The 21,835-nt window shown below is 42.2% G+C and overlaps 3 protein-coding genes across 3 annotated transcripts in view; 2 read left to right on the top strand and 1 right to left on the bottom strand.

Moving 5' to 3' along the window:
* Window positions 1-11,349, top strand: part of LOC150087243 (uncharacterized) — a 32,297-nt gene extending 20,948 nt beyond the window's left edge. The window contains exons 8-26 of the mRNA XM_090371097.1: window positions 39-71; window positions 319-615; window positions 701-919; window positions 1,204-1,380; window positions 1,458-1,742; window positions 1,837-2,103; window positions 2,378-2,608; window positions 3,082-3,216; window positions 3,587-3,874; window positions 4,137-4,418; window positions 8,244-8,465; window positions 8,554-8,703; window positions 8,798-9,082; window positions 9,636-9,664; window positions 10,178-10,296; window positions 10,434-10,539; window positions 10,673-10,850; window positions 10,936-11,005; window positions 11,119-11,349. Of these exons, the coding sequence (XP_090227223.1) occupies window positions 39-71; window positions 319-615; window positions 701-919; window positions 1,204-1,380; window positions 1,458-1,742; window positions 1,837-2,103; window positions 2,378-2,608; window positions 3,082-3,216; window positions 3,587-3,874; window positions 4,137-4,418; window positions 8,244-8,465; window positions 8,554-8,703; window positions 8,798-9,082; window positions 9,636-9,664; window positions 10,178-10,296; window positions 10,434-10,539; window positions 10,673-10,850; window positions 10,936-11,005; window positions 11,119-11,329 (3,584 nt within the window). The 3' untranslated portion in view covers window positions 11,330-11,349. The remainder of the gene's footprint in view (window positions 1-38; window positions 72-318; window positions 616-700; window positions 920-1,203; window positions 1,381-1,457; window positions 1,743-1,836; window positions 2,104-2,377; window positions 2,609-3,081; window positions 3,217-3,586; window positions 3,875-4,136; window positions 4,419-8,243; window positions 8,466-8,553; window positions 8,704-8,797; window positions 9,083-9,635; window positions 9,665-10,177; window positions 10,297-10,433; window positions 10,540-10,672; window positions 10,851-10,935; window positions 11,006-11,118) is intronic.
* A 246-nt stretch (window positions 11,350-11,595) lies between these two features.
* Window positions 11,596-12,319, top strand: LOC150087244 (uncharacterized). The gene is made up of 2 exons (XM_090371098.1): window positions 11,596-11,806; window positions 11,993-12,319. The coding sequence occupies exons 1-2, from the start codon at window positions 11,699-11,701 to the stop codon at window positions 12,209-12,211; spliced, it is 327 nt and encodes a 108-aa protein (XP_090227224.1). The 5' UTR covers window positions 11,596-11,698; the 3' UTR covers window positions 12,212-12,319.
* A 3,762-nt stretch (window positions 12,320-16,081) lies between these two features.
* LOC150087245 (uncharacterized) overlaps window positions 16,082-21,835 on the bottom strand; it is a 33,508-nt gene continuing 27,754 nt past the window's right edge. The window contains exons 4-5 of the mRNA XM_090371100.1: window positions 18,184-21,682; window positions 16,082-18,147 (exon numbers count right to left, since the gene is read on the bottom strand). Of these exons, the coding sequence (XP_090227226.1) occupies window positions 16,640-18,147; window positions 18,184-21,682 (5,007 nt within the window). The 3' untranslated portion in view covers window positions 16,082-16,639. The remainder of the gene's footprint in view (window positions 18,148-18,183; window positions 21,683-21,835) is intronic.

Here is a 21,835-nt window from a genome sequence, read left to right on the forward strand (position 1 = left end):
ACATTTTATGATTAATTTTAATTTTTATTTTTTCGAAGTGACGTTTGAAGATGGGACAGCGCCTCCCTACGGTAAGAAATCGATTTTAATTTAAAATTGAATTTAATAAAAATTATTCTGCTAAACTTAAATTTAATTAAATATAATAAAAATATTTAATTAAATTTAAAGGTAAAATTACGATCACTTAAATGGTTATTATTAATTATATACTTAATTAATTCTTAAATTAATTAACGGAAGTAAATTATCCAGAGTTAATGTTATTCCTAATACTGGCCACAAAGTAAAACTATACTTATTTCTGTATTTTCGAAGGTGCCTTTCTGTCTCCTGTGGCATTAAACGCCTACGTTTTGTGGAGTGGGGCCATTTCAGTAGTGTGGCAGGAAGCTTCGGCTTGGTCGGGGGAGTCGCCATCAGTGTCGAGGAAAGGAGAAAAATATTCTCTTTCTTACGTAAGCTCCGAGGACGAAAAGCCTTCGACTGTGAATGATCTGTCAGCAACGGAGTACCAGCTGACCCCTGTCGGCATGAATGCGAATTACACCTTCAACGTCGGGTGCTATTTTAACAAAATGCTGTTCCCGTGTGGCTCAGTCGCCCTTCTGACAGGTTGGTAGCGTACATCTGTGCGTGTTTGCAAAATAATTTGTCCATTTTTCTATTATTGGAAATTGAATTCGTTTTAAATGTACAGGGAAGCCTGACAAGGTAGTCGAACAAAGCTCCGGTATGCGAAACATTTATGAGGTGGTGACTACTCCCGAACCGTGGCAGAGGGCGGAGTCGCAATGTCAAAAGCGGGATGGACATCTGGTGAGTCTGTTGAACGAAGACGAAGATTCAACGGTTCTGACGATACTCAAAGACGGCGAACCTGTGATGTGGACTGGAGCGAGGCTGCAACGGAAAACAGGTGAGTGTTTTGCATCCAGTGAATGGGCTTCGTTAAACCCTAATTGCGAGGGTCTTGTCCACATAATATCTCAGGAGGAACTCAGAATACCTTTTCTTGTATTCTTTTCGGATTATTATTTCAAATTTTAATGGAGTTTGGATTTGACGTTGTGTTCATGAATGAATATTGGTTACTATTTTAATACTATAGATTGCATTACTAAAATTAGAATTGTGTATTTTATTTTTTATGGTATAATAATAAATAAAATGGAAAGACGTGACGTCATGTTTTGTGTGTAGATGACGGAAAATGGACAGATGGAAACTCCATATCCCACTTTCCTGTGGCTGGAAAGTCAGGAGCTCACGGAACTGAGGACGTTTGCTTTCGATTTGTGGATGATCTGTCCAAATTGCAGATTGCTGGAGGCAGCTGCAACCACAGCCTGCCGTTTTTGTGCAAGTACAAGGTCAAAGGTAAGTTGGGGTTATTTCTGGTTAATTTTTGTGTGTGTTTCGCTCAACATTTTATTCATTTTTTTCCGATTTTTCAGAACTTATCCAGCCGCCAGAGGGAACCATTGTCAACGTCACTTCTTCCGCTTCATTTGTACTGTCTTGGGACAAACCTCAGCAGGGATGGAAGCCAACATATTACTCCATCTCGGTGTGTGAATCCGGACTGAGTGAAGATAAATGTCAGCTGAAAGGCGAAAAAGTCAACGAGACCACCTATATTGCGCACTCGTTAAAGGAATTTACGGAATACAAGATTACAGTTGAAGCAGTTCTCGAACCAGTTCAGCAAACGGCACGGATTCAGGATACCACGATGACACGTGAGTTGTGCTCATTTTTTTTTCTTTGCTTTGTGGGTGTGGGTAGATGGTTATCAGTATCACACATGAAGGCGTTTTTCCTGTCCTTTTTTAGAACCCCGACGTCCCGTTCAGTGCAACATCACCTCGGACGGCCGCCTTACCCTAAGTGCCCTAATGATGATATTCAAGAAAAGAAAAGACGAGATCCTAGACGTAAACCTGTACGAAGGAGAATCACTTGGCGACACCCCGCTGAAATCTTCAAAGGCTCCTGCTGTACACATTTCTCTGGATGGGTTAGCTCCTGCATATAAGTACAGCGCTCATTTGAAAACCACCAATGGGGACCAGTGGGAGCATCTGCTCTCATTCTCTGCGTGTAAGTGACAGTGATATATTTAACATTAATTATTCATTTTAATTAAAAATATGTCTAATTAGGTATTAGGGACTAGTATTATGGGGGGGGTATAGGTTAAATTGGATTACAGATTAGAAGGGATTGAGGATTATAGATTAGGGATTATAAATTAGGATAAATTAGGGATTGTCGATTAGAAATGTTATTAGGGATTTCACCCACTCTAATATCTAGCAATTGAATAGTTGAATGGAGTTTTGGTTAACTGTTTTGTTTGGTTCTTTCTCAAAAGATCCAACTTGCCCTTTGAACCACATCCAAGATGCTCTAATCTGCTACCAGATACCCGAAGAAAAGGTCGTAGGAGAAGAGGCTTCCAAAATCTGCCAGAGTAAGGGCCTACTTCTATGGAAACCGGAGTCTAAAGAACAGATGGACAATTTTAGAAAGCAGGTGGAGGAGGATCAGACGCTTAATACCCTGTGGATAGCTGTAAAGCATGCTGAATCCCCACCTGCTGGCGGTGAGTAATGAGTTTTGTTTTATATAAAGCTACAGCTGGAGCTACAACTCTTCTAAAGAGAAAAAAAAAAGTCAAAATTTTATGAAAACTCGTCCACTGAGAGTGGTTACTTGCTTATGGACAGACAGACATGTTGAAGACAATAGGCGCCTTCAAATGAACGTGCCTAAAAATCAGAGAATGAACATTGTGAGCATCTTGTAGGGGTCTAACATACTCGTAGACAACTAAGTCGTCAATATTTTAAGTTAATAAATGAAATCTCGTCAGATGGCAGCACTGGCAATCTTCTGTTCATAATATTAATATTGGCAAAATCAACTTTTCAATTTATCTTCATCATAAGTGTATGAGGATATTTATAATTCGTCTAAATAATTAAAGTTTTATTTAGGACTAATGCGTTTTGAAATATTTGACGCGCGTTAAATTTACATATTACTTTATTTATTATTATTTTTTAACGCATTTAGTTGAGATGAAAGGAGAACAGTGCGAAAAAGATTCGAGTAAAACTTGTTGCTCCTACGAAATGTCTGACCCAGGCGCTATTGTGTGTTCCTGCTGCGACAACAAGAAACAGCCAATATGCAAAAGCACCGTATCGTGTAAGTAAACTTCATTTTAATACTTTTACCAAATATTTCTTCACGAAATCATCAAACTTTCCTTCTCATTTAATTGCCATCTGAAATGCACATTTAAATTAAACTGTTTTTTTTTAGCTCCGCCAGATGGCAGTAAAGGACTTACCAATAACATTTCTATAAAATAAATACGAAATAAAATAATAATATTATTTAATTATTTTATTTCATAAATAATAAACGCGGAATATATAATAAAAGATGGAACTATTTTTAAAATTAATAAAAGATGGAACTGTTTTTATTTTTATGGACTATTTCTTTTTTTTTTTTGTACCAATAAGTTTTAACTAAATCGTAATTACTGGTGCAACTTTTATTGTGTGTGCAGTCAATTTAGGCAAAGTGCAGAACTTGGAAGCACCGGGACTAGACAATAATACAATTAAGCTCCGCTGGGTGGCACCACCAGTTTCTTGGAAAATTGCGCTGTATTTTGTGACTTGGAGACTGCAAGGGGAAACTCGAAGGAAGAGAAGTTCTCACGAGAAGATAGTGAAGGATACTGGAGCTACGATAGACGGACTCCGGATCGGCACCACGTACGTCGTAGGCGTGGCCCCATCGGTCGACGAAAATACGCACGGCGAACTGATAGAAATCACAGCAACCACCCATGGTACGTTGATATTAAAGCTTGGTTTGATTTCGGTTTTTATGGCGCAAAGGCGACTAAGGCCATGATGCGCCAAGTCCAATTAGAGCTTGGTTGCTTATTTCTAATTCTTCTATAAATGGCGCTGAACTTGTCTTAACTTAAGCATGAATTTAACCCCTGGCTCACCCTTGAACAGCCTGCAGGCTGTTCAGGGGTGAGCTAATACGGTTATTAAACTGATTTAATATTAATAATTGTTCTTTCCGTTTGCGTCCTCTCGCAGACCCTCGTCCGCCCCTTCGGGTAACAGTCACGAACGACGGTAATGTGACAGTGGTCAGTCCCAGGTTGACAGAGGATGGCAGAGGAGACGAAGAGATGGAAGTCACGTTGCTTCAAGTGGACGAAGAGAATGGGAAACTAAAGGAGGTCGAAACCACTTCGGGTCAGGCCAGCAACATCACTTTTAAGGGACTGACACCCGCCTCCAACTATGTCGTCAAAGTCAAAAGCAAGGAGGAAAAGCCAGGACACGAGTTCAACTACAACACCTCTTTCGTGGCTCGTAAGCGCAAAAGAATACTGTACATATATATTTTTTATTTTTATTCTTTATCTTTTTGCTTCAATTCTTTGTTGCCAAACTTAATAATCGATTTTCATCTTCATTAATAACGCATGCATGCGTTTAACAGTCTGCAGCTTTGAACCGAATTAAACTTAAGGAGATAAATTTATATGTGCAAATTAAAAAAAAAATTTCTCACGTTCGAATATCAGTTGATAAAATTTATTTGGATATTAAAAGATTTGCATTCCGAATGAATCCGGGTCACGTTTATATTCTCTTCTTGGTAAGTCAAATTGGGTGCGTAGTCGACTGCTTAGGCGAGTGAGTAAGTAACACGTGCTTTGAATGACCTTAGTTCAAGCACACTGCAAGACCCTAACGTCAATTGACATGACGTTAGGGTCTTGCGGTGTGGAATCCTTACAGGCAACAGCATTTATATTATGACCGAAATGTTGGGAAGTACAAAAAAACAAAATTATTTATTAGGGTCACCCGTAAATGATTACATCTACCCATGTGTTTCGTGTGTGTAAATTGCGTGTTCTCTGGTCAATTTGCCTGTTTTGCTGGATGAAAAACTCCAGTTTCCGGGGGGGAACTGGAGTTTTTTGCTATCTACGCCTGAGACCAACTAACTCAGCCACGGAGTGTAAAAAGCCCATTAAAGTTCCTCAAGTCATCGACGGGATTCGAATCCGGGCCTTTTCCATCTGGTGGGGAGGACAGTGACGATACCACTGTGGGGAAGTACAAGGGCATGTAAAAAGTAAAACCGGTTTTAAAAAAATGATCAGTGAGAGTGCATGAATTGAGCCGAAACCAGTGGATAACTGGAGACAGCCGAACGATTGTCATGATTGTATGGTTGAACAGATGTGCCATAAGAGTAACGAAAAGTTCAGTCGGGGAACTTGGTGGCAGGCATTGTACATACGGTGTGACGAAGTTACACTGTCCAAACTACAGCAGATGACTTCTGCGTATAACGCTGCTGTCCATACAGATCAGGAAGAAACTTCCCATGGATTACGAATCATCAAAACTGGACACGGTAGCGGACTGGGAAAGGGTCCAACGAATCCGGATTCCAGTCACGCTAATAACTAGGTTAAGATACGGACGACAGCAGCATGAAGTCACGTGCACTCATACAGGACCACAACTCCACCAGCTAGTATGGAAAGTGTGATAATCTGAGCACGTTTTCTGGAAGCACGTGGACACCTTGAGCTAACACCCGATTGCTAGAACATACGTGGACATCTTTCCGGGATACACTTCGCCGTTTTGACTGCCCAACCCTCGAGTGATGACTACTTTTAGTAGTCAACGTGGTCAGCTCAGTGCGATCATCGTCCTTCCAGAACTTGTGGAAATGGCTCGGGTTCAAATTCCGTGTCGACGGAAGGAATTTTTAATGGCTTTATCGCACTTTTACCTGGTTGTAAAGTATAATTTAGACTCTAGGACATTGGTGTTCCAACATCGCGAGAACTGCGTTGTTGCTGATTTGTTTGGGTCAAGCCTTGCCCCCCCCTCCCCAGCTGTTCAGGCAGTCAGCCGGTTGCACGATCTTATTATTGATGTTAATGTCATCACCACAGGATCGGACTCAGATGGAACAGAAGAAAGTAGCTTAATGTCATCCGTATACATTCAGGATGTCTTGTCTACTCACTATAAATGGCATTCGCGCTGCTGTAAATAGTGTCCCTGAAAGTGCTCCTCCTTGTGGAGTCCCACTGCTCATTCTTCTTGTGTAGGTTTATGTTGTTGCGTTGAAGGAATAAGGGTTTTATTCGTTAGTAGGGACACTATTAAAGGCTGGAATGTTATCCTTGGAAAAAACTGTCAACGGAGGACCAGAGAGCAGTTTAGGATGTCATAATCTGCTTCCAAGCTTACATAGACTACCGCTAGGAGGGTGCTGTATAGTGCAGCGTTTAAGGAAGAGCTGATTTGTTACAATTGGTAGGATTGCTTTTAACTCAAACTTTTAAAAGGGTTAGTGCTCATGAATTATGCCTCTATCGTTTATGGTTGGTCTTTGGTGTGGGTTTTATGGAGTAATCATAGAGTCTCAGGGTAGTTTGCTGCGAGAGGGCAGCGTTAGATATTGTTTTTAGCGGATCAATAATAAATAAGCTGGATGCGGTGTGGAATGCCATCAAGGCCCACTGTAAATAGTCCACACTGCTAACTGCCCACTGTGGCAATTAGAAATGAGGAGTCGATCGTTGCAATTATTTGCTAACGTGGATTGTGTTATAGCTCCAGAAATTGTTCTTCATTCAGTGGTAGTTCTCTGACAGATGATTGGACCAGTTTTATGCACATCTGGCGAAAGAGTCAATGCACCTGTCGGGATCCAGATTTCCAAATTGATTTTCAGGCTGGTTTTTTTCTTTTCTTTTTTTCTTCTTCTTCTTCTTCTTCTCTCTCTCTCTCTCTTTCTCTCTCTCTCTCTCTTCATTGTGATATCGAAGTCTGCGCGAGTAGCACAGTGGTATCGTCACTGTTCTTCCCACACCGGGTGGAAAAGGCCCTGGTTCGAATCCCGTCGATGACGCGAAGAACTTTAGTGGGCTTTTTCACTCCGTGGCTGAGTTAGTCGGTCCCAGGCGTAGGTAGAAAGGTTCCCCTCCCCCAGAAACTGTGTTTTTTTCGTCCAGCAAACAGACAAATGGACCAGACACACATAATTTACAGACAAAATAAATGCATGGATAGATGAAGTGTTTACAGGGGACCCTAATATCATTTTTTTTTGTTTTGTTGATTGTGATATCGAAGTGTCGTTTTTGCGGTAGCATAGTTGATATAATCACCGTGCTCCCCACACCGGGTGGTAAAGGCTGAGGCTCGAATTTCGTCAGTTACGTGTGGGATTTTTATGGGCTTTTTGTCATTCTGTGGCTGAGTTAGTCGGTCGCAGGCGTGAATAGCAAGACTTTACTCCCACAAACTCGAGTTTTTGTACAATGAAACAGATAAACCGACCAGAGAACACACGCAATTTACGGACACAATACACGAGAGTGGATGAGGTTGTTCTCGGCTAGCCCCAATCTGGCAGTCTTTTATGATAATTTTTTGTATCACTGAGTAGTTTTCCTTGGCAGCCTAGTTGGCACGATACATCACCTTCTGCCACCTGTTTGGAGAGGTCTCAGTTCGATTCCAGTCTATGACTGCAGGAGTTTCTGAAGTCCTCTTCATTCGAGTCTGTAGTTTAGCTGCTGGCAGGCGGAGGATGTAGGATTTTCCCCGCGATTTATTCCGGATTTTTCATCCCTGACAATATGCAAACCGGGCGAACACTCTTCTACAGACATGGTACACTTATGATTATGAGCGTACTCTTCGGATCCTTTCATACTAATTATGTCCCAAAGTATCCCAAATATACTTTTCAACTATAATCGATTTTAGCTTATAAAACTGGGCCCATGCCAGGGGATAGAGCCTCTACTTCTGTAGACTGTGATGTTTCCCATTGTTCAGTGAGAGAGAATTTTTTGCTGGGGAAGCTGCAGTTCGGATCATGAGTCCACCAAACTCTGGACTTCAATGTAATAGCTATTTGTTTTTCAGCAGCGAATGATAAATAAGTCAACTGCTAGATCAACCTAGCACGGATGATCAAGCAGACTCCCTGGTGCGGTTTAACATTTGTTGACATCTACAAACTTTGGCAAGATTACTGTTGTCGTTTTTCCAGAAGTTTGGCACATTGAAGTCAGGGGTGGTGTTTGTCTGCTTTAACTTCCCTCTATGGTGTATGGAAGGTACAAAAGGTCTATTATTGTCTTGCAGTTCCATCGTGTCCGGAGGGACTGATTCGGGATGGCATGAGGTGTGTTATGCTAGCAGACGAAGCGGCAGATTATCAGAATGGATTGAAGACGTGCTTCAAAAAGGCACTGTCTTATCCACAATCCAAAGAAGACCTAAAATCGATCAATTCCACTTTGAAGTCGCTTGCTGGGAGGAGTGTGTGGGTGACTTTATCGCTGGAAACTGCGTCTAAGGAAGAAGGTAAGACACTGAATTTTTTTTTAACTCTCCCGTTCGCTTCTGCAAGCGAGCGGCGCGTGTCTGCATTGAATGTTTCATTTTCTCTTAGTGGTGAAGCTGAACAGGCGCTGTGGCATTGGATCCGGAGCGCGTTCTACCTGCTGCAAGTACGAAATTAAGAGTGACGGAGACATCGGGGACTTCGACTGCGTCTGTTGTGAAAACAGAAATTTCTTTGTGTGCGTGGCCGTCGTGAAAGGTAAGCCACGGACCCGCAGTGCCTCTCATTTGATCTTTCTCTCAGCTGCTCGTGCTGCTCATTTTTGGCTTTTTTTTTTTTTTTCATATTGCAGTGCTCGTAGGAGCGGTTAACAAACTGGAAGTCGCCGAGTTGACGGAACAGTCTGCCAGAATCAAGTGGGTTGCTCCCTCCGGAGAGTGGAAGTCGCCTTCCTATTTGGTCACGTGGAAGTACTCCAGAAGAAGGGCGAAGCGTGAAGTCACCGAAAAGGTCGTAGCCACCGAGGAAGCAACGGTCGACGGACTCCAACCGGGAACGTCGTACACCTTACAAGTGTCACCGTACGTCAAAGGAGCGAAGGTCGGAGAACCGAAAGAGATTACAGTCACCACTTTCGGTGAGTGTCAAATAGTAAGGAGAGAGTTGATTTTTGCCCTCAGGTATTCGCGATCATTTTTAAAAGTGTATCTTCAATTTCATTTGCACTTTTAATTCGGCAGGGAAGTTCGCGAAACTTGTCTCCAGTTGACATCCTCAACGATAGGTGGCGGTAGTTCTGCCTCGTGATATTTTCGTTGATAATAGGAGCATGTCGAGGGATGAGTTCTTTGGTTTTTTTTTAACAGAATTATCCTTTGATGAAATTGTGGATGAAAGTTTGGTTCTTTCGCCAGGCTTTCCAATTGGATGCACGAATCAATACATTTAATCAGATTCTGTTTCTCCAGGACAGGACAGCCCATTCAGAATTCGTCACGATTCGATGTGGAAACAAAAGTACGAACAGTAACGGATATTGATGAATCGAATTCCGGTTATTGATCATGGCCTTTACCATAAAGAGAGTGATAAACAACAGAATCGCGCGATTTCTATGCCAATCTTAAACTCTATACATTTTCGATAATTACTTTTAAAGTGTTTTATTTATTTATTTTTTTCTTTTACAGAAACGTACCAGCCGCTCATGGATAACTTGGTAAGTCCATAAAGTAAGATTACCAGTCCAGCGCATGTCATATAATGTAATTCACCACATCTGTATTCTTTTTCAACTATACAGCAGGATGCGAAATTCCAACGTTCTTTTAATTTTTGTGTAAAATTAGTAGTAAAACTAAGAGAGCTTCGCATCCTGTTATGACTTATCCATCTTATCAAAGTGGATCGGGGAGAAATAAAATAATGAAGCTGAATCTGTCAGATGCATAAAGACTTGTGCTATTTCATTACGCAGTGTTGAATCCACAACTGTCTTATCGAGGAAGGTGTATTAACAGCTGGGGTCTGGAATAAACCATTTATTATTATTTTTTTCTATTGCGCAGAAATTTTATGTGAACGCTTAACTATTTGAGAAGATGGAATAAGGAAGAAAAGGTGAGGAAAATATCGCTTCCCCCGATAACTCCTGCGGATTCAACAATGCCTTTATACCAGATATATTGGAAGGCGACTCCCACCAAGTATTTCTCTTTCTTATTCCTGTTAGGCAACTGCAGGCATTGGGTCTTCTTCTTCTTGCTGTCTGCTCATTATTTTGAAGATTTCCTGCTGCACTTTGGTCATGTTCCTCATCGGTACCCTCATATTCATATTCCTGCTCAGTAGGTAAGTGTCCTTACTGTAAATAATCAAAACTCCTCATTCCTCATACACATGCGCACCACAATATGCGATTGCTCTCTTGTTCCACGATGAATCAACATAATAAACGACCGATTTATTCGATTTTTTTTTAATTTCAGAATGTTCTACCCGGACTGCCTTGCTCAGCTGTGCGCAGAGATTGGTCTGATTGCCGCTTATATGTCGATTTTGTTGTCCAGTTCCGAGGCCTATACCATCGACGATGTAAGTCACACTCGCTCGCCCAATACATCCATCAGTGTTTCAAAACAAACTGGACTTTATTAATCTTTATAAGCATCACTGTATGAAAATTATTAAACTATTAACTAAATTTCCCAACTTAATTGGTTTGCAGAAATGTGCCGTTTCTCGCCCTACCATTTGTACCATCAGCGCTGTCCTTCTGCAGTTCTTTTTTCAAGCGGTGTTCCTTTTTCTTCTGCTAGAGGTTGCCACTATGTGTAGAATGTTGAAAAGTTTTTTCCCCAAGAAGCTATTTGAACAACCGTGGTCCATAGTAGTAGTGGGCTGGGGTAAGTGCGCACACAATTTGTATTATTCCCGAGCGTATCTGGGATGTGAGAATATCCTCAACTAATTAAGGCGTCCATTTCTTAGGTTTTCCAGGACTGATGACCATTATTACCACAGCTCTTGCGCATGGCTATTACGTCACGGACACAGACAAGTAGGTTCGATGGCATTTTCATTGTTTTTATTCATTAAAATTTGTTTTTCTTTTAATAATATTGTTATTTTTATGCCCGGCTATTCCTGATACGGCCAATATGTTTTTTCCAGCTGTTGGTTGGACGTGACTGGACCTGCTGGACCCCCAACTATAGTCCCCATCTGCGTTTTCATCACCGTCCATTTTATATTGCTGATGACGCTAATTTGGGATTCCAGTGTTCCTCAGTCTGTTACTTCCCATGACTACAGGAGGGCCAAGCAAGTGTTCGCTTACTGGTTGCTAAACTGTCATTTTATACAAGGGCCTTTCACAAATTAACGGAGGGGGGAAGATAGGTAAACTTACAATGCTTTATGAACTGGGGGATGATAAGGTTTTTTAAGAAGTATTACGAGGTGGAAATCATTTTAAAAATGGAGTTGCGTAATTTGTGAACAGCCCAATGTGATTTCATAGAAGTATTTTTTTAAAACTTGGTCAGATTCGTGTTTTTCAGAAACTTTAATTGAATTTCTCTTCAGGTGGTTCCACCGCGGTACGTCTGTTCGACGTTATATCAGTGAGGCTCTCATCCATCCATGCGGTGTTTAAATCTGCTTTTTTTTTCATTTTTACAGGGCATTTAGGAAGACGAAGTGGGCGTCTTTGATAATTCTTATTCTTGCCTCTCTGTCTTGGTGTACTGGAATGATGGCCGCCTACACCAAGAACCCGAATATCTCCATTGCCTTCATCGTGTTCAGCATGTTTCTCGCGATCCTAATTTTGGTGCTGAGGATTTATACAGAGGACCAGGTGGGTGACTGCAACGCCTAATTTTCTCAAAAATCTTTAGAGCTCTTATGAAAACAGATCCACAATAAACCAATATGGAGTTCAATTTAAATTTTTTTTTTCCCAATGCGTGGCATTGACTACAATCGATCTCTTGTCATTATAATTTTCCTATAATGATTTTTTCTTTTCTTTTTTTACTTCTAGGTGAGGGAAAAGCTGAATGAAGGATTATTTACTTCGCTTCGAGAAAGTTCTGGTAAAGGACGAATCTGGCCAAAACAAAACTTCGCTTACCCAAAAACTAAAAGGTACGACATGACGAGTAAATACAAGCCCGCATCGGGGACAACCACATTTAGTCGTTCGACTAAGGGAACACCTTCGACTGCCAGCGCTAAGGACGAAATGATCTGGCACCAGTAGCTAAGACAACGAACAGTGTGAACGTCTTACAGTTTTCAAAGAATTATCGTGCCTAAACATATGAGCCAAATGTAAAATAATCCGCAAGTAGCATTGTATCAATAGAGAACTGACTCAGGTTGAATTATCTGAAATTGTACTCGGATGATGTTTGATAAATTCCGTCAAGTGGTATTTCAGATTGTAAAATCTGAGAGTCATCTTGTGGCTATTCAGATAATTATATTTATTCATAAAAGTATCAGTGAAACTGAGATTGTTTAGTATTATTTTACCTTACAACTATAATTTTCCGTCTTTGTAGTTGATTATTTCGAAAATGCTGAAAGCACTTTCGCTTTATCGAATGCCAATATGTAATTATGTAAAAATCAACACATTATTAAATCCTATTAAACAGCGAACTATTTACGTATAATCAGGTATTGATTTGTGAGTCTATCAGGGGGGAGTCTGAAGAATTCTGTAACTGTTGTCGACCATATTACGTATATTGGTGAACAGAAGTTAAGGTCTGGTCGAGTTTGCAACTTATCCTTTGTAAATGTAAATCGAACTGTTCCAGGTCATTGGTGATCCTACCAGATCTTAGTGATCCTTAGGTGATCCTACCAGATCCAGTTCCTTGGTGATCTTACCAGATCACCAAGGAACAAACAGATGACCATTATATCGTCCTGACAGCCGGGCAACACAGGGAGATACAACCCAATAATTCTCTTCGACTTTGCAAACTCCTCTGAGTGGAATATCTCTCACCGAGTCAATATCGTAGATTGCAGGATGAAAGGTCAACGTGCGCGCCGACCCGTGATTTATATCCATTGCAGACAAGATCCTGCTTGAATCCGAGGTACAGCGCAATGTGAGGTTCACAGATCAGTCTGGATTCACTTTGCTTCGATTCTCGGAATATCCTCGTCGAGTGACAGAAGTGAGAATGCTGTGCAATGCTTATACGGAGCTATACATCTCTTAGAGAAGAACTACTACATATTGGGATGAAATCCATGAATCCTATGTCTGCTTTTTTTTATGGATGCAGCAGGTTCGCAGTGCCTCTGAGAATTTTCCTCAGTGAGATTATTTACCCTCTGGAGTGGCCTCGGAGGTTTCTGGACCTGAAATCCATTAAGCGTGTATGGGATACCCTCAGGCAAGTAAATTTCAAGTCATCAACTACTGAGAATCTTACATAAGTTTCGAATTGCTCTACTGAGAGAGTGAGTCAAAACTTGTCAACACTCTGATTAACACGAAAGCCCGCTGAGTATTTCCTGGCTGTCAAGGGTAATTAGATCCTTTCTTAAGGTCTACAACCTCCTTCCCCGAATACTTATTTTCAGGTACACATGAACTAATTTGTATATTTCAGAAATCACATAGCTTATCAATAAGTTAACACGCAGAACTTTAGCAGTGTATTACAGAGCAGCGAGCTTTTTGTGTGAAAAGGTTTTATTAAAGTGGCAGTTTTGTTTTCGTATAACGTTAGTTTAAAGTGATTTGATTGCAGATATATTCCAGAAAGATCAACAGTTTAGAGGTTGGTAAAGAGTTCTGAATAGTCTGGTTCTGCAATCAGTGGCAGATTAAAGCCCTCTGAGCACCCACACACCTGGCCACCAAAACAAAGGCAATAAGGAAGGCATTTCTGAAGAAACAGTGGCCAGTAAATCTTGGTCGACGTCCATGTGGTGTTGGATGCACAGAGATCACGTATTTAATATGTTTTTAAATGTCTTACTTCTTTAACATCGCAAAATAATACCCTGTAAACTTAGAAAGTGTCAATAGGTATTCCCAAACTATTTCGCTCTTGTCATTGACACCTTAACTTTTATCCAGCAGTGTATGTGTGCAATGACGTCTCATCAGGAGATACCTGGTAAGAGGGCTAGTAAGATCAAAGGGAAAGGGATGTTTTTAAATTAATTAAAACGTAACTCAATACCTTTAAGATTTATTTACTTTTGTATACAAAAATATGGTGTTTAAGAAGACATTAATTTCATGCAACATGACCAACTCATCAGAGATGCGTTTTCAACGTGATCGGTAAGGTCATTTTTGTAAACAGGAATTTTATAATTGGCATAAATATTATAAATAAAAAATAATTATATTATTTATAGAATTTTCAAATTTTAATTTTTATTAAAATTATACACGTTTTCTTAAACACCTTTTCTAAACGTCCTTGGCATCTCATAATACACCTTTACAAGGACCCAAACTCATAATGAGACGCTACTGCCTGTGTCTGTAGATAACTTTTTTTATATAATAAAAAATTCATAAATATTGAGCCTTTTCGCCCTACACGAAAAGGAAAAACACGAAATAATCGGGTTAAAATGCATATTATATTTTACATTGGCGTGCTCTTAAATTTTCAGGTATTTTGGAAACGCTCCCTAACTTTGTTGTATTCCTGGAATACTGGTGTATTTTAGACTACTAGTTCTAGAGAAAAAAAAAAAAGAAATACCATGACCGCATTCAATATTTTGGGTGAGTATTCGCGCATCATCATTGAAACACTCTGTACTAGACAAACCTGCTCGAATGTAAGTGACGTACTCGAAATTTTCAACAGCAATAAAAGAAAGAAAGAAGGTGCCATTAACAGTAAAATAAAATATTTATATGCAAAACGACCATTTCAGACAACAATACATTCAACAAAATTCAATATTCTCGACTCATCTAACAAACTGTAATCTGAAATTATAATCAAAATACAGTACAATCATCTCTCGGTTCTGTGTGCTCATTAATGGTGTTTTTTTTTTTATTATTTTTTTTATTTCTTTCTTGTTTCATAATTCAGCAGTTAATATACTAGCAATAATAGCATTCCTAGATTTTTTTTTTTAATTTCAGTATTCTTTTCTTCTCAATAAAATTAACGTGTCGTTAATTATGAAAGATAAAACAATATTTTCTAAACCTCATATTATAGAATTTTTAATAATCAAGCGTTAGCTGAGTTTTTATATTCTAATTCGTCCAGAAAAAGTTAAGGAATTTATTAGCTTCGCATTCGAAAATTTTAGAATGAAAGAATAATTATAGACAGGGCCGACTTTGGACGTATTCAAACGCATCCTGTCGAACCAGGCCTCGCGCCTAAGCAGTCCCATTGAGCGCTAGTTTTAGAAGATTAATTAAAAATTAGCGTTTTACAAAAGCAAACAATTTTTAAGTGTCCGTTGGTGCACTCCTACATCTAGTCGTAATTATTTTATGTTCAGTAGGTTCATAATTCTTTTGCAAAAAGTATTTAAAGCGTACCTTCGATTAAGTGCCAATAATTTAAGTTATTGTAAGATTCAATCAATTATTTTTATTATGCAATGGTAGAATCTTACATAATAATGTCATACCCTTGCACTTCGAAAAAAATCATACTCTATATTATTATAGCGCGCTTACTTTTATAATGAGAAAATTATTCCTAAATCCATAGAATTTTCGATGGTAATGCCAGAATTTACGGGTAGATGGCAGCATAACCAACGACTTCAGTAGCTTTAGTTTAATTCATAGAAAAGCATGCTATTTCACCTCAGCCGTGTTATTTACAGAATTCAAGAAAATTCGAATTAAACTATGCAATGAAATGAAACTTGAATAATAATAATAATAATAATAATAATAATAATAATAAGAGTTATCGCTCACTTTTATTATTGTATTATTATTAGTGTTTGAGGCTTAGAAATAACACGCTAAGCCTTTTTTTTTAAAGATTCTTTAAAAATCTCGTAATCTTATAAAAAGTAGTCTATTTACATTAACAAGCATCTCTCTCTCTCTCCCTCTCTCTCTCTCTCTCTCTCTCTCTCTCTCTCTCTCTCTCCCCCCCCCCTGTACTAAAACGGAAGGAGATAAGCTGGCAATTAGTTGGCTATACTATAAGTACGTGCTCTTCTAGTTTGTTTCATTTTAGTCCCAGTAGATGGCAGCACCATAAAAGCGTTAAAAGGTTGATGTTACAAATTAAAGCTGAACACATATCAGGAAATAACCTACTAAAAATTAATTCCCCCCCCCCTTTTTGTGACACTGAATTGCATGCTACTCTAGTAGTTACACCCTCACGCTGAAAATAGTTGTAGTGAACTGTGTGCATTCACTATAACTACATGATCTGTAACAAGTATAATCTCTGTACAAAAGCTGTCGAAAGATGAGAGAAGCCACTCGTTATATATTACAGTCCACATAAAATATGTTCAAAATATATAAAAACAAACTTTGAAAATATAACTGTTTTCACTCATCAGATATAATGATTATTTGGGTTCGAATTCAGTCTTCTGGAGGTACCCGGAACTAAATCTTTCTGTTGACAACTGTCTCCATATCTACGAATGGTAGTTGACTCATTAGTTGATTTATATATTATTAACGAGACGACTTTCAAGCAGTCCCTTTCTTCGAATCACTTCCGAAAACGTCTGGCACCTCAGGATTTGCTATGGCAACTAAAGTTTCTACTATCGAACTCTCTGATTTGTCCAACCTCTCAGATTCTGACTGATCGCTCTGTTGTTGATGAGACGACCTGTTCCGCTTTCTATCTCGAAACCACGCTGGTCGACTTCGAACAGATGCTCCATTCCTGGATGAATAAACTCGCTTGTAAGTCCTATTTTCTCCTGAGTGGCTGCTGCTGCTGCTGTTTGCTTCATCGTGCAAAGGAGGTAGGCCATCTTCATCGTCGGAATCTTTGAACTGGGTTGCAATCCTTGGAGGCGGACTTTCATATTTCCCCAATGGACTCTCATCCGGGATCACAGCAGATCTATGGATGTCGGTAAGAATGGACTCTTCATTATTACTAGCTTCCGCTTCTGCAAATTCTTCCGGTTTCTGGGCGGGTCGTCGAAGGGAAGCCCTTGAGCGAGGTCGGAACAGTGGTGATGATAGAGGTTTCTTTTTCTTGATAATAGGGGACCTAGTTGTTGGCGCGGGTTCTTCTTCGTATTTTTCTTGCGCTGGGTATTCATCGTCGAATGTTGGAAGGTCCTCATCATCCTCGGTGGACTCTTCTTTGTTCTCTTCACTTTTCCGGACATTCGGTCTCACTTTTGGAGGATTGTAGGCAGTTCTTTGATTTTCTGCTTGGTTTGGTTTGCGGAGAGCCAGTTTCGATCGTGGCCTAGGTGGCCGCAAAGGTATGGGCGTCGATTCTGTAGATGGTATGGGAGATTGGCTTCGTTGAATGCTCTGTGGGTTGGTTGCATCTTCCTGGACTACGTCCGACTGGTAGTGGATGCTACCTTCATTCAGTTTGGAATGCTTTTCTTTTTCTTCTTCCGCTTCCGGTGTTATCGGAGGACGCCGGCCAGGCTGCCTACGAGGTAAACTTGGAGGTCCTCCATTTCGCTGGCGGAAGGGCAGTCTGTTTCCATTGGTAGCACGTGGTCTGCTTTCAGGTGCGCGATTATCACCATTGACGACGATATTATTGTCAGACGCACTATCAGCCTTGGCCAGAGCTGCTCTTCCTCGGTTGCTTTCAATGGCAGGAGTCTGCCTGGCACTAGTGGTCGATGCTCTCAGTGAGGTTGATGAGAGGTCCGGTGCCTCTGTGACCCTCTGTCTTCCTCGAAAGGTTCTTCGTCGTTCATTTATAGCTGGAGGAGATGGATCTGGAGAAACTTCCTCTTCAAGTGTATCATCAATTTTTGGAGGTGGTCGTCTGTCTCTTCCTCTAACTGGTCGTCTCGTTGGAACGATTTCTTCCTCTGGTACATTGTCTTCGTCGATCTGCTGCGGTGGTCGTCTTTGCCTTCCTCTAAACGTGCGTTGGCTTGAATCTCTTGGAGTGGATTGTGATTGAGGAGGAGGAACTGAAGATCGTGGTGGTGGTGGAGAAGGGGGACGTGCAGGTGATGACGGTGGTGGAGGAGGGGAACGTGCAGGTGGTGGTGGTGGTGGTGGAGGAGGGGAACGTGCAGGTGGTGGTGGAGGAGGAGAATATGCAGGTGGCGGTGGCGGTGGAGGAGGAGAACGTGCAGGGGCTGGTCTGCGGGTGGTAGCTGCAGGACGTGGTTGTGGTCTCGGTGCTGGCTCAGGTGGAGTTTGAACTCTGGGTGCAGCCGCTACTCCACCCGACCCACCTGATCGGATCCTTGCTCCAAAAGGAACTCTTTTACCAGGAGGAAGGTTGGCAAGGATTTCTTCCTCGGTGGGTGCTGCTGACTGGGCTCTTTGTCGTTGGGGAGGTGGCGCTGATGATCGTGATGGCTGACGTTGAGGAGGGGCAGGGGGTGGTGGTGGTTGTGACCTTGAAGGTTGACGCTGAGGAGGTGGTGGCGATGACCTCGAAGGTTGACGCTCCGGGGGTAGTGGTGATGACCGTGAAGGCTGACGTTCAGGAGGTGGTGGTGATGACCTCGAAGGTTGACGTTCCGGGGGTAGTGGTGATGACCGTGAAGGCTGACGTTCAGGAGGTGGTGGAGGTGGTGGTGGCGGCGGAGGAGGCGGAGGCGGCTGAACAGTGGAAGTTCTCCTTGCTTGTGTTGTCCTTGAGATGGTTCTTTCTTCTTGTGTTAAAGTTGTATCAACGGAGGGCAGAAGTGACTGCGCAGGTGGAATAGCAGGAGTGAAATGAGATTGGCGACTGATCGATTGCTGTCGAGGGTGTGGTTCAAAAGAATCTGTCGGCGGTTCTTCAGTCTGCCTTCTAATTGTTGTTTGATGAGGTATGGAACTTGGTACACGAGTGGATGGATGTTGAGGCAAGGCTGCAGTCGGAGTTCGCGAATGGGGAATGGAGCGAACGCTTTCGGTCTGAGGAATGCCTAGTGGTAGCCGATCGTACTCTACCCCAGGCTGAACCAACTGTGGTTGACTACCATATGGTCCCTGAGTATAATGAAGAGAAGGTGGTGGAACTTGTCGTTGGGGAGCTTCGGGAAGGGCAGCTGCAGTAGGAGGTGGGGCTCGCTCACTTGTCTGGACTGGAACACGAGAAGGAACGTCCTCTTGTGGTTGTGGCTTACGTCTCCTTCCGCCTCTCCTACGACCAGTGTCTTCGTCGATAGGAGGTTCTGTTGCGTGTGTTGTTGTCGTTGTCAGGGGTGCAGTTGTGGTTACAGAGGTGGTGCTCTCTGGTGGTCTGGTTGCTTCAGAAAATATACCGTCTACTATCTCATCGAAAGGAAGAGGTCTAAGGAATACAGAAGGATGCTCAGCAAGAGGGGGAGGTGTGACTCCAAAGGACAAAGGGCTGTCTGAAGCCTCTGGCCGTCTGTTATAAGAAGCTGCCAGTACATCGGTTGGTGGGGTTACATATAAGCCCCTGGTACTTGGAGTAGGATAAGGATCTAAGTTTGGAAAATTAGGAATAGTAGGAAAGGGCACTGGAAAATCGGCGAATTCTGGCGGTTCTCTACGAGGAGACTGCAAGGGGATCGGAGGGGTGTTGGTTTCTCCTTCAGATACTCTTTGAGGAATAACGTCAACCTTTGCAACACGTTCTGCAATCTGTCTCTGCACTGGGGGATGTGCATCTGGAGTTACAGGGCTGCTAAAAGATGGTGGATAGTCATCATCTTGAAAATATTCTGGTGCCCGCACAGCGGGGGGATTTCGTGGAACTGCGGATTGTCTCCGAACTCCTTCCGTTCCTCTACTACTAGATGTTCTCTGCGGGATATCGTTGCTCACTCTTCCCGCACTGAAAACCTCTCGCGGTGTTTGAGCAATTACTCTAGCCGGTGGACCCCTAGGATATGCCACCTGAGCGGGTTGTGGCGCATCAATCGCCTGAGTAGACCGTTGGCTTTCACGATTACTTCCACTTCTGATTCTTTCCGCTTGATAGGAAGCGGGCAGGGATGTAGACAAAGTATCGGCAAAGGACACCTGAGGAACCGCCAGTCTAGACTGGGAGGCAGCAGCAGCGGGGGATCTCAGATACTGGGAAGACTGAACTCCGCTTGTCCTTGTTGGTTCTGCAGCAGCAGTCTGGCTAATTCTTTGTTGGGTCACCGGCGTCCCGGCGCTGCTTCGAGAATTATCCGTACCAGAATTAATCGGGTGCAATGTTCGGTCTGCAGCATAGGCAACCACTGGTTGACGCTCAACAGGTATACGGCTAGGTTGGTAGGGCGCACGTTCAAGATTCGCAAGCCGGATTGGAGGAGTATCTACTTCACTGGACAGCAGAACGTCTTCGTTCTGTGCACGTGATATTAGGCGAGCCTCTTCGCGAGAATTTTCAGTGTCATCTGCATAAGCTTGACGGACGTTCTCGGAAGAACGAGGGAGTGGAAAAGAGTTTCCGTCTAATGGGCGCTGGGCGAAGTTCGATCGCAACGTCCTGCCTGGGCTGAAGTGGGGAGAAATAGCGGACTCGAAAGGATTTCTCGGGAATGCCCCGAGCAAACCGCCATTCGTAAAGGCCTCGTAGAATTGCTTACTGAAAGGAAGGTTATAGTCAAATAAGTCCGCTAGCTGGCGCTTCTGTCGGCGATGACTTTTCCCCGCAGAAAATCGGCCTACGGATTTGTAAATAGAGTCGGCGCCGCCTCTTTCCATGGGAAGACGATCGATGGAGACCCACACTCCGTCATTAGCGCTCAATGCAGCATCGTAGTTTACAGATTTAGAAGGGCCGTCGGTTCTCTTTTCTGATTGAGCTTCTGGAAAGACCACTGAGCTTCTGACTTTACTTTCTGGTTGTGCGTACGATGGCGAGAAATCGTGCGAGTACAATCGTCTTCTGACGTACTCGTCAGTGAAATCTTCGTAATCGTTATAGTCGGGTTCTTTGTCATCTTCGCCTTCCTCCTCGTACTCCAGATCGTATTCCTCCTCCTCCTCGTCTCCCAGTGGCTTATCCGGCTGTTTGTATTCTTCATGACGGGGCTTTTCTGTGGGCGTTTCCTTTCTCCAAGTAGTATGCTGGGTCGATGTGGCGATATTGGCCAGCGGAAGTCCAGTTTTCTCCTCCTTGGACTGGCTGACCGGTTCTTTGGTTGGAGACGGGAGCCCTGGAGTTTGTAATGGATTTCGAGTTGAGATTTTCTTTGGTTTCTGGCTGTCTGCCTTCTCAAAATGAAATTTTGGTGTCCATCGGAGACCTTTCGGTATCACGCGCCTCCAGTGAATCTCCTCCTTGCGTTTAGCTGTCTTGTCTACATTTTCTTTGGCCAAGATCTTCTTTTGACGGTGGAAGAACTTTTCTGCTTTCTCACAGCTCTTCACAGAGTCCTTGTCGTCATCGCAGACCAAGAACTTCTGGTTGAATCGCGATCCAGGGGGGCAGAGAAATGTAAATCTTGACCCGTCAGGATTGCAGTAGTGAAAAACCTCGCACTGAAAATCGATATCTGCATAATAGCCAGTTCTGTTGGGACATTGAAAGGTCACAAGGGGAAGAACTGCTTGTAAGGGATCAACGGCTGTGTTGTCACTGTTCGCATCTACCTTCCGGTTGGTCAACTGAATCTGAAAAAAGGAAGATATTGTCAGAGAACGTTTCTGTCGTTAACAAAAATATATTTGTAAACTATAATTTATGAACAAGTTGGTTACTATAACAAACAGAGCGGCTATGACCACACTTAGCACTCCGGGTAAAGACTTTTTCGGCACACTTAA

Source organism: Mastigoproctus giganteus, chromosome 4, assembly GCF_048544385.1.
Source record: "Mastigoproctus giganteus isolate SK-2022 chromosome 4, ASM4854438v1, whole genome shotgun sequence".
Classification (NCBI taxonomy): domain Eukaryota; kingdom Metazoa; phylum Arthropoda; class Arachnida; order Uropygi; family Thelyphonidae; genus Mastigoproctus; species Mastigoproctus giganteus.

Excerpts from the sequence above, each read along its gene's own strand:
- LOC150087244 (XM_090371098.1), top strand. The coding sequence starts at position 11,699 with ATGATGGCCGCCTACACCAAGAACCCGAATATCTCCATTGCCTTCATC. Across the intron at positions 11,807-11,992 it reads GGATTTATACAGAGGACCAG|GTGAGGGAAAAGCTGAATGA; the intron begins GTGGGTGACTGC and ends TTTTACTTCTAG.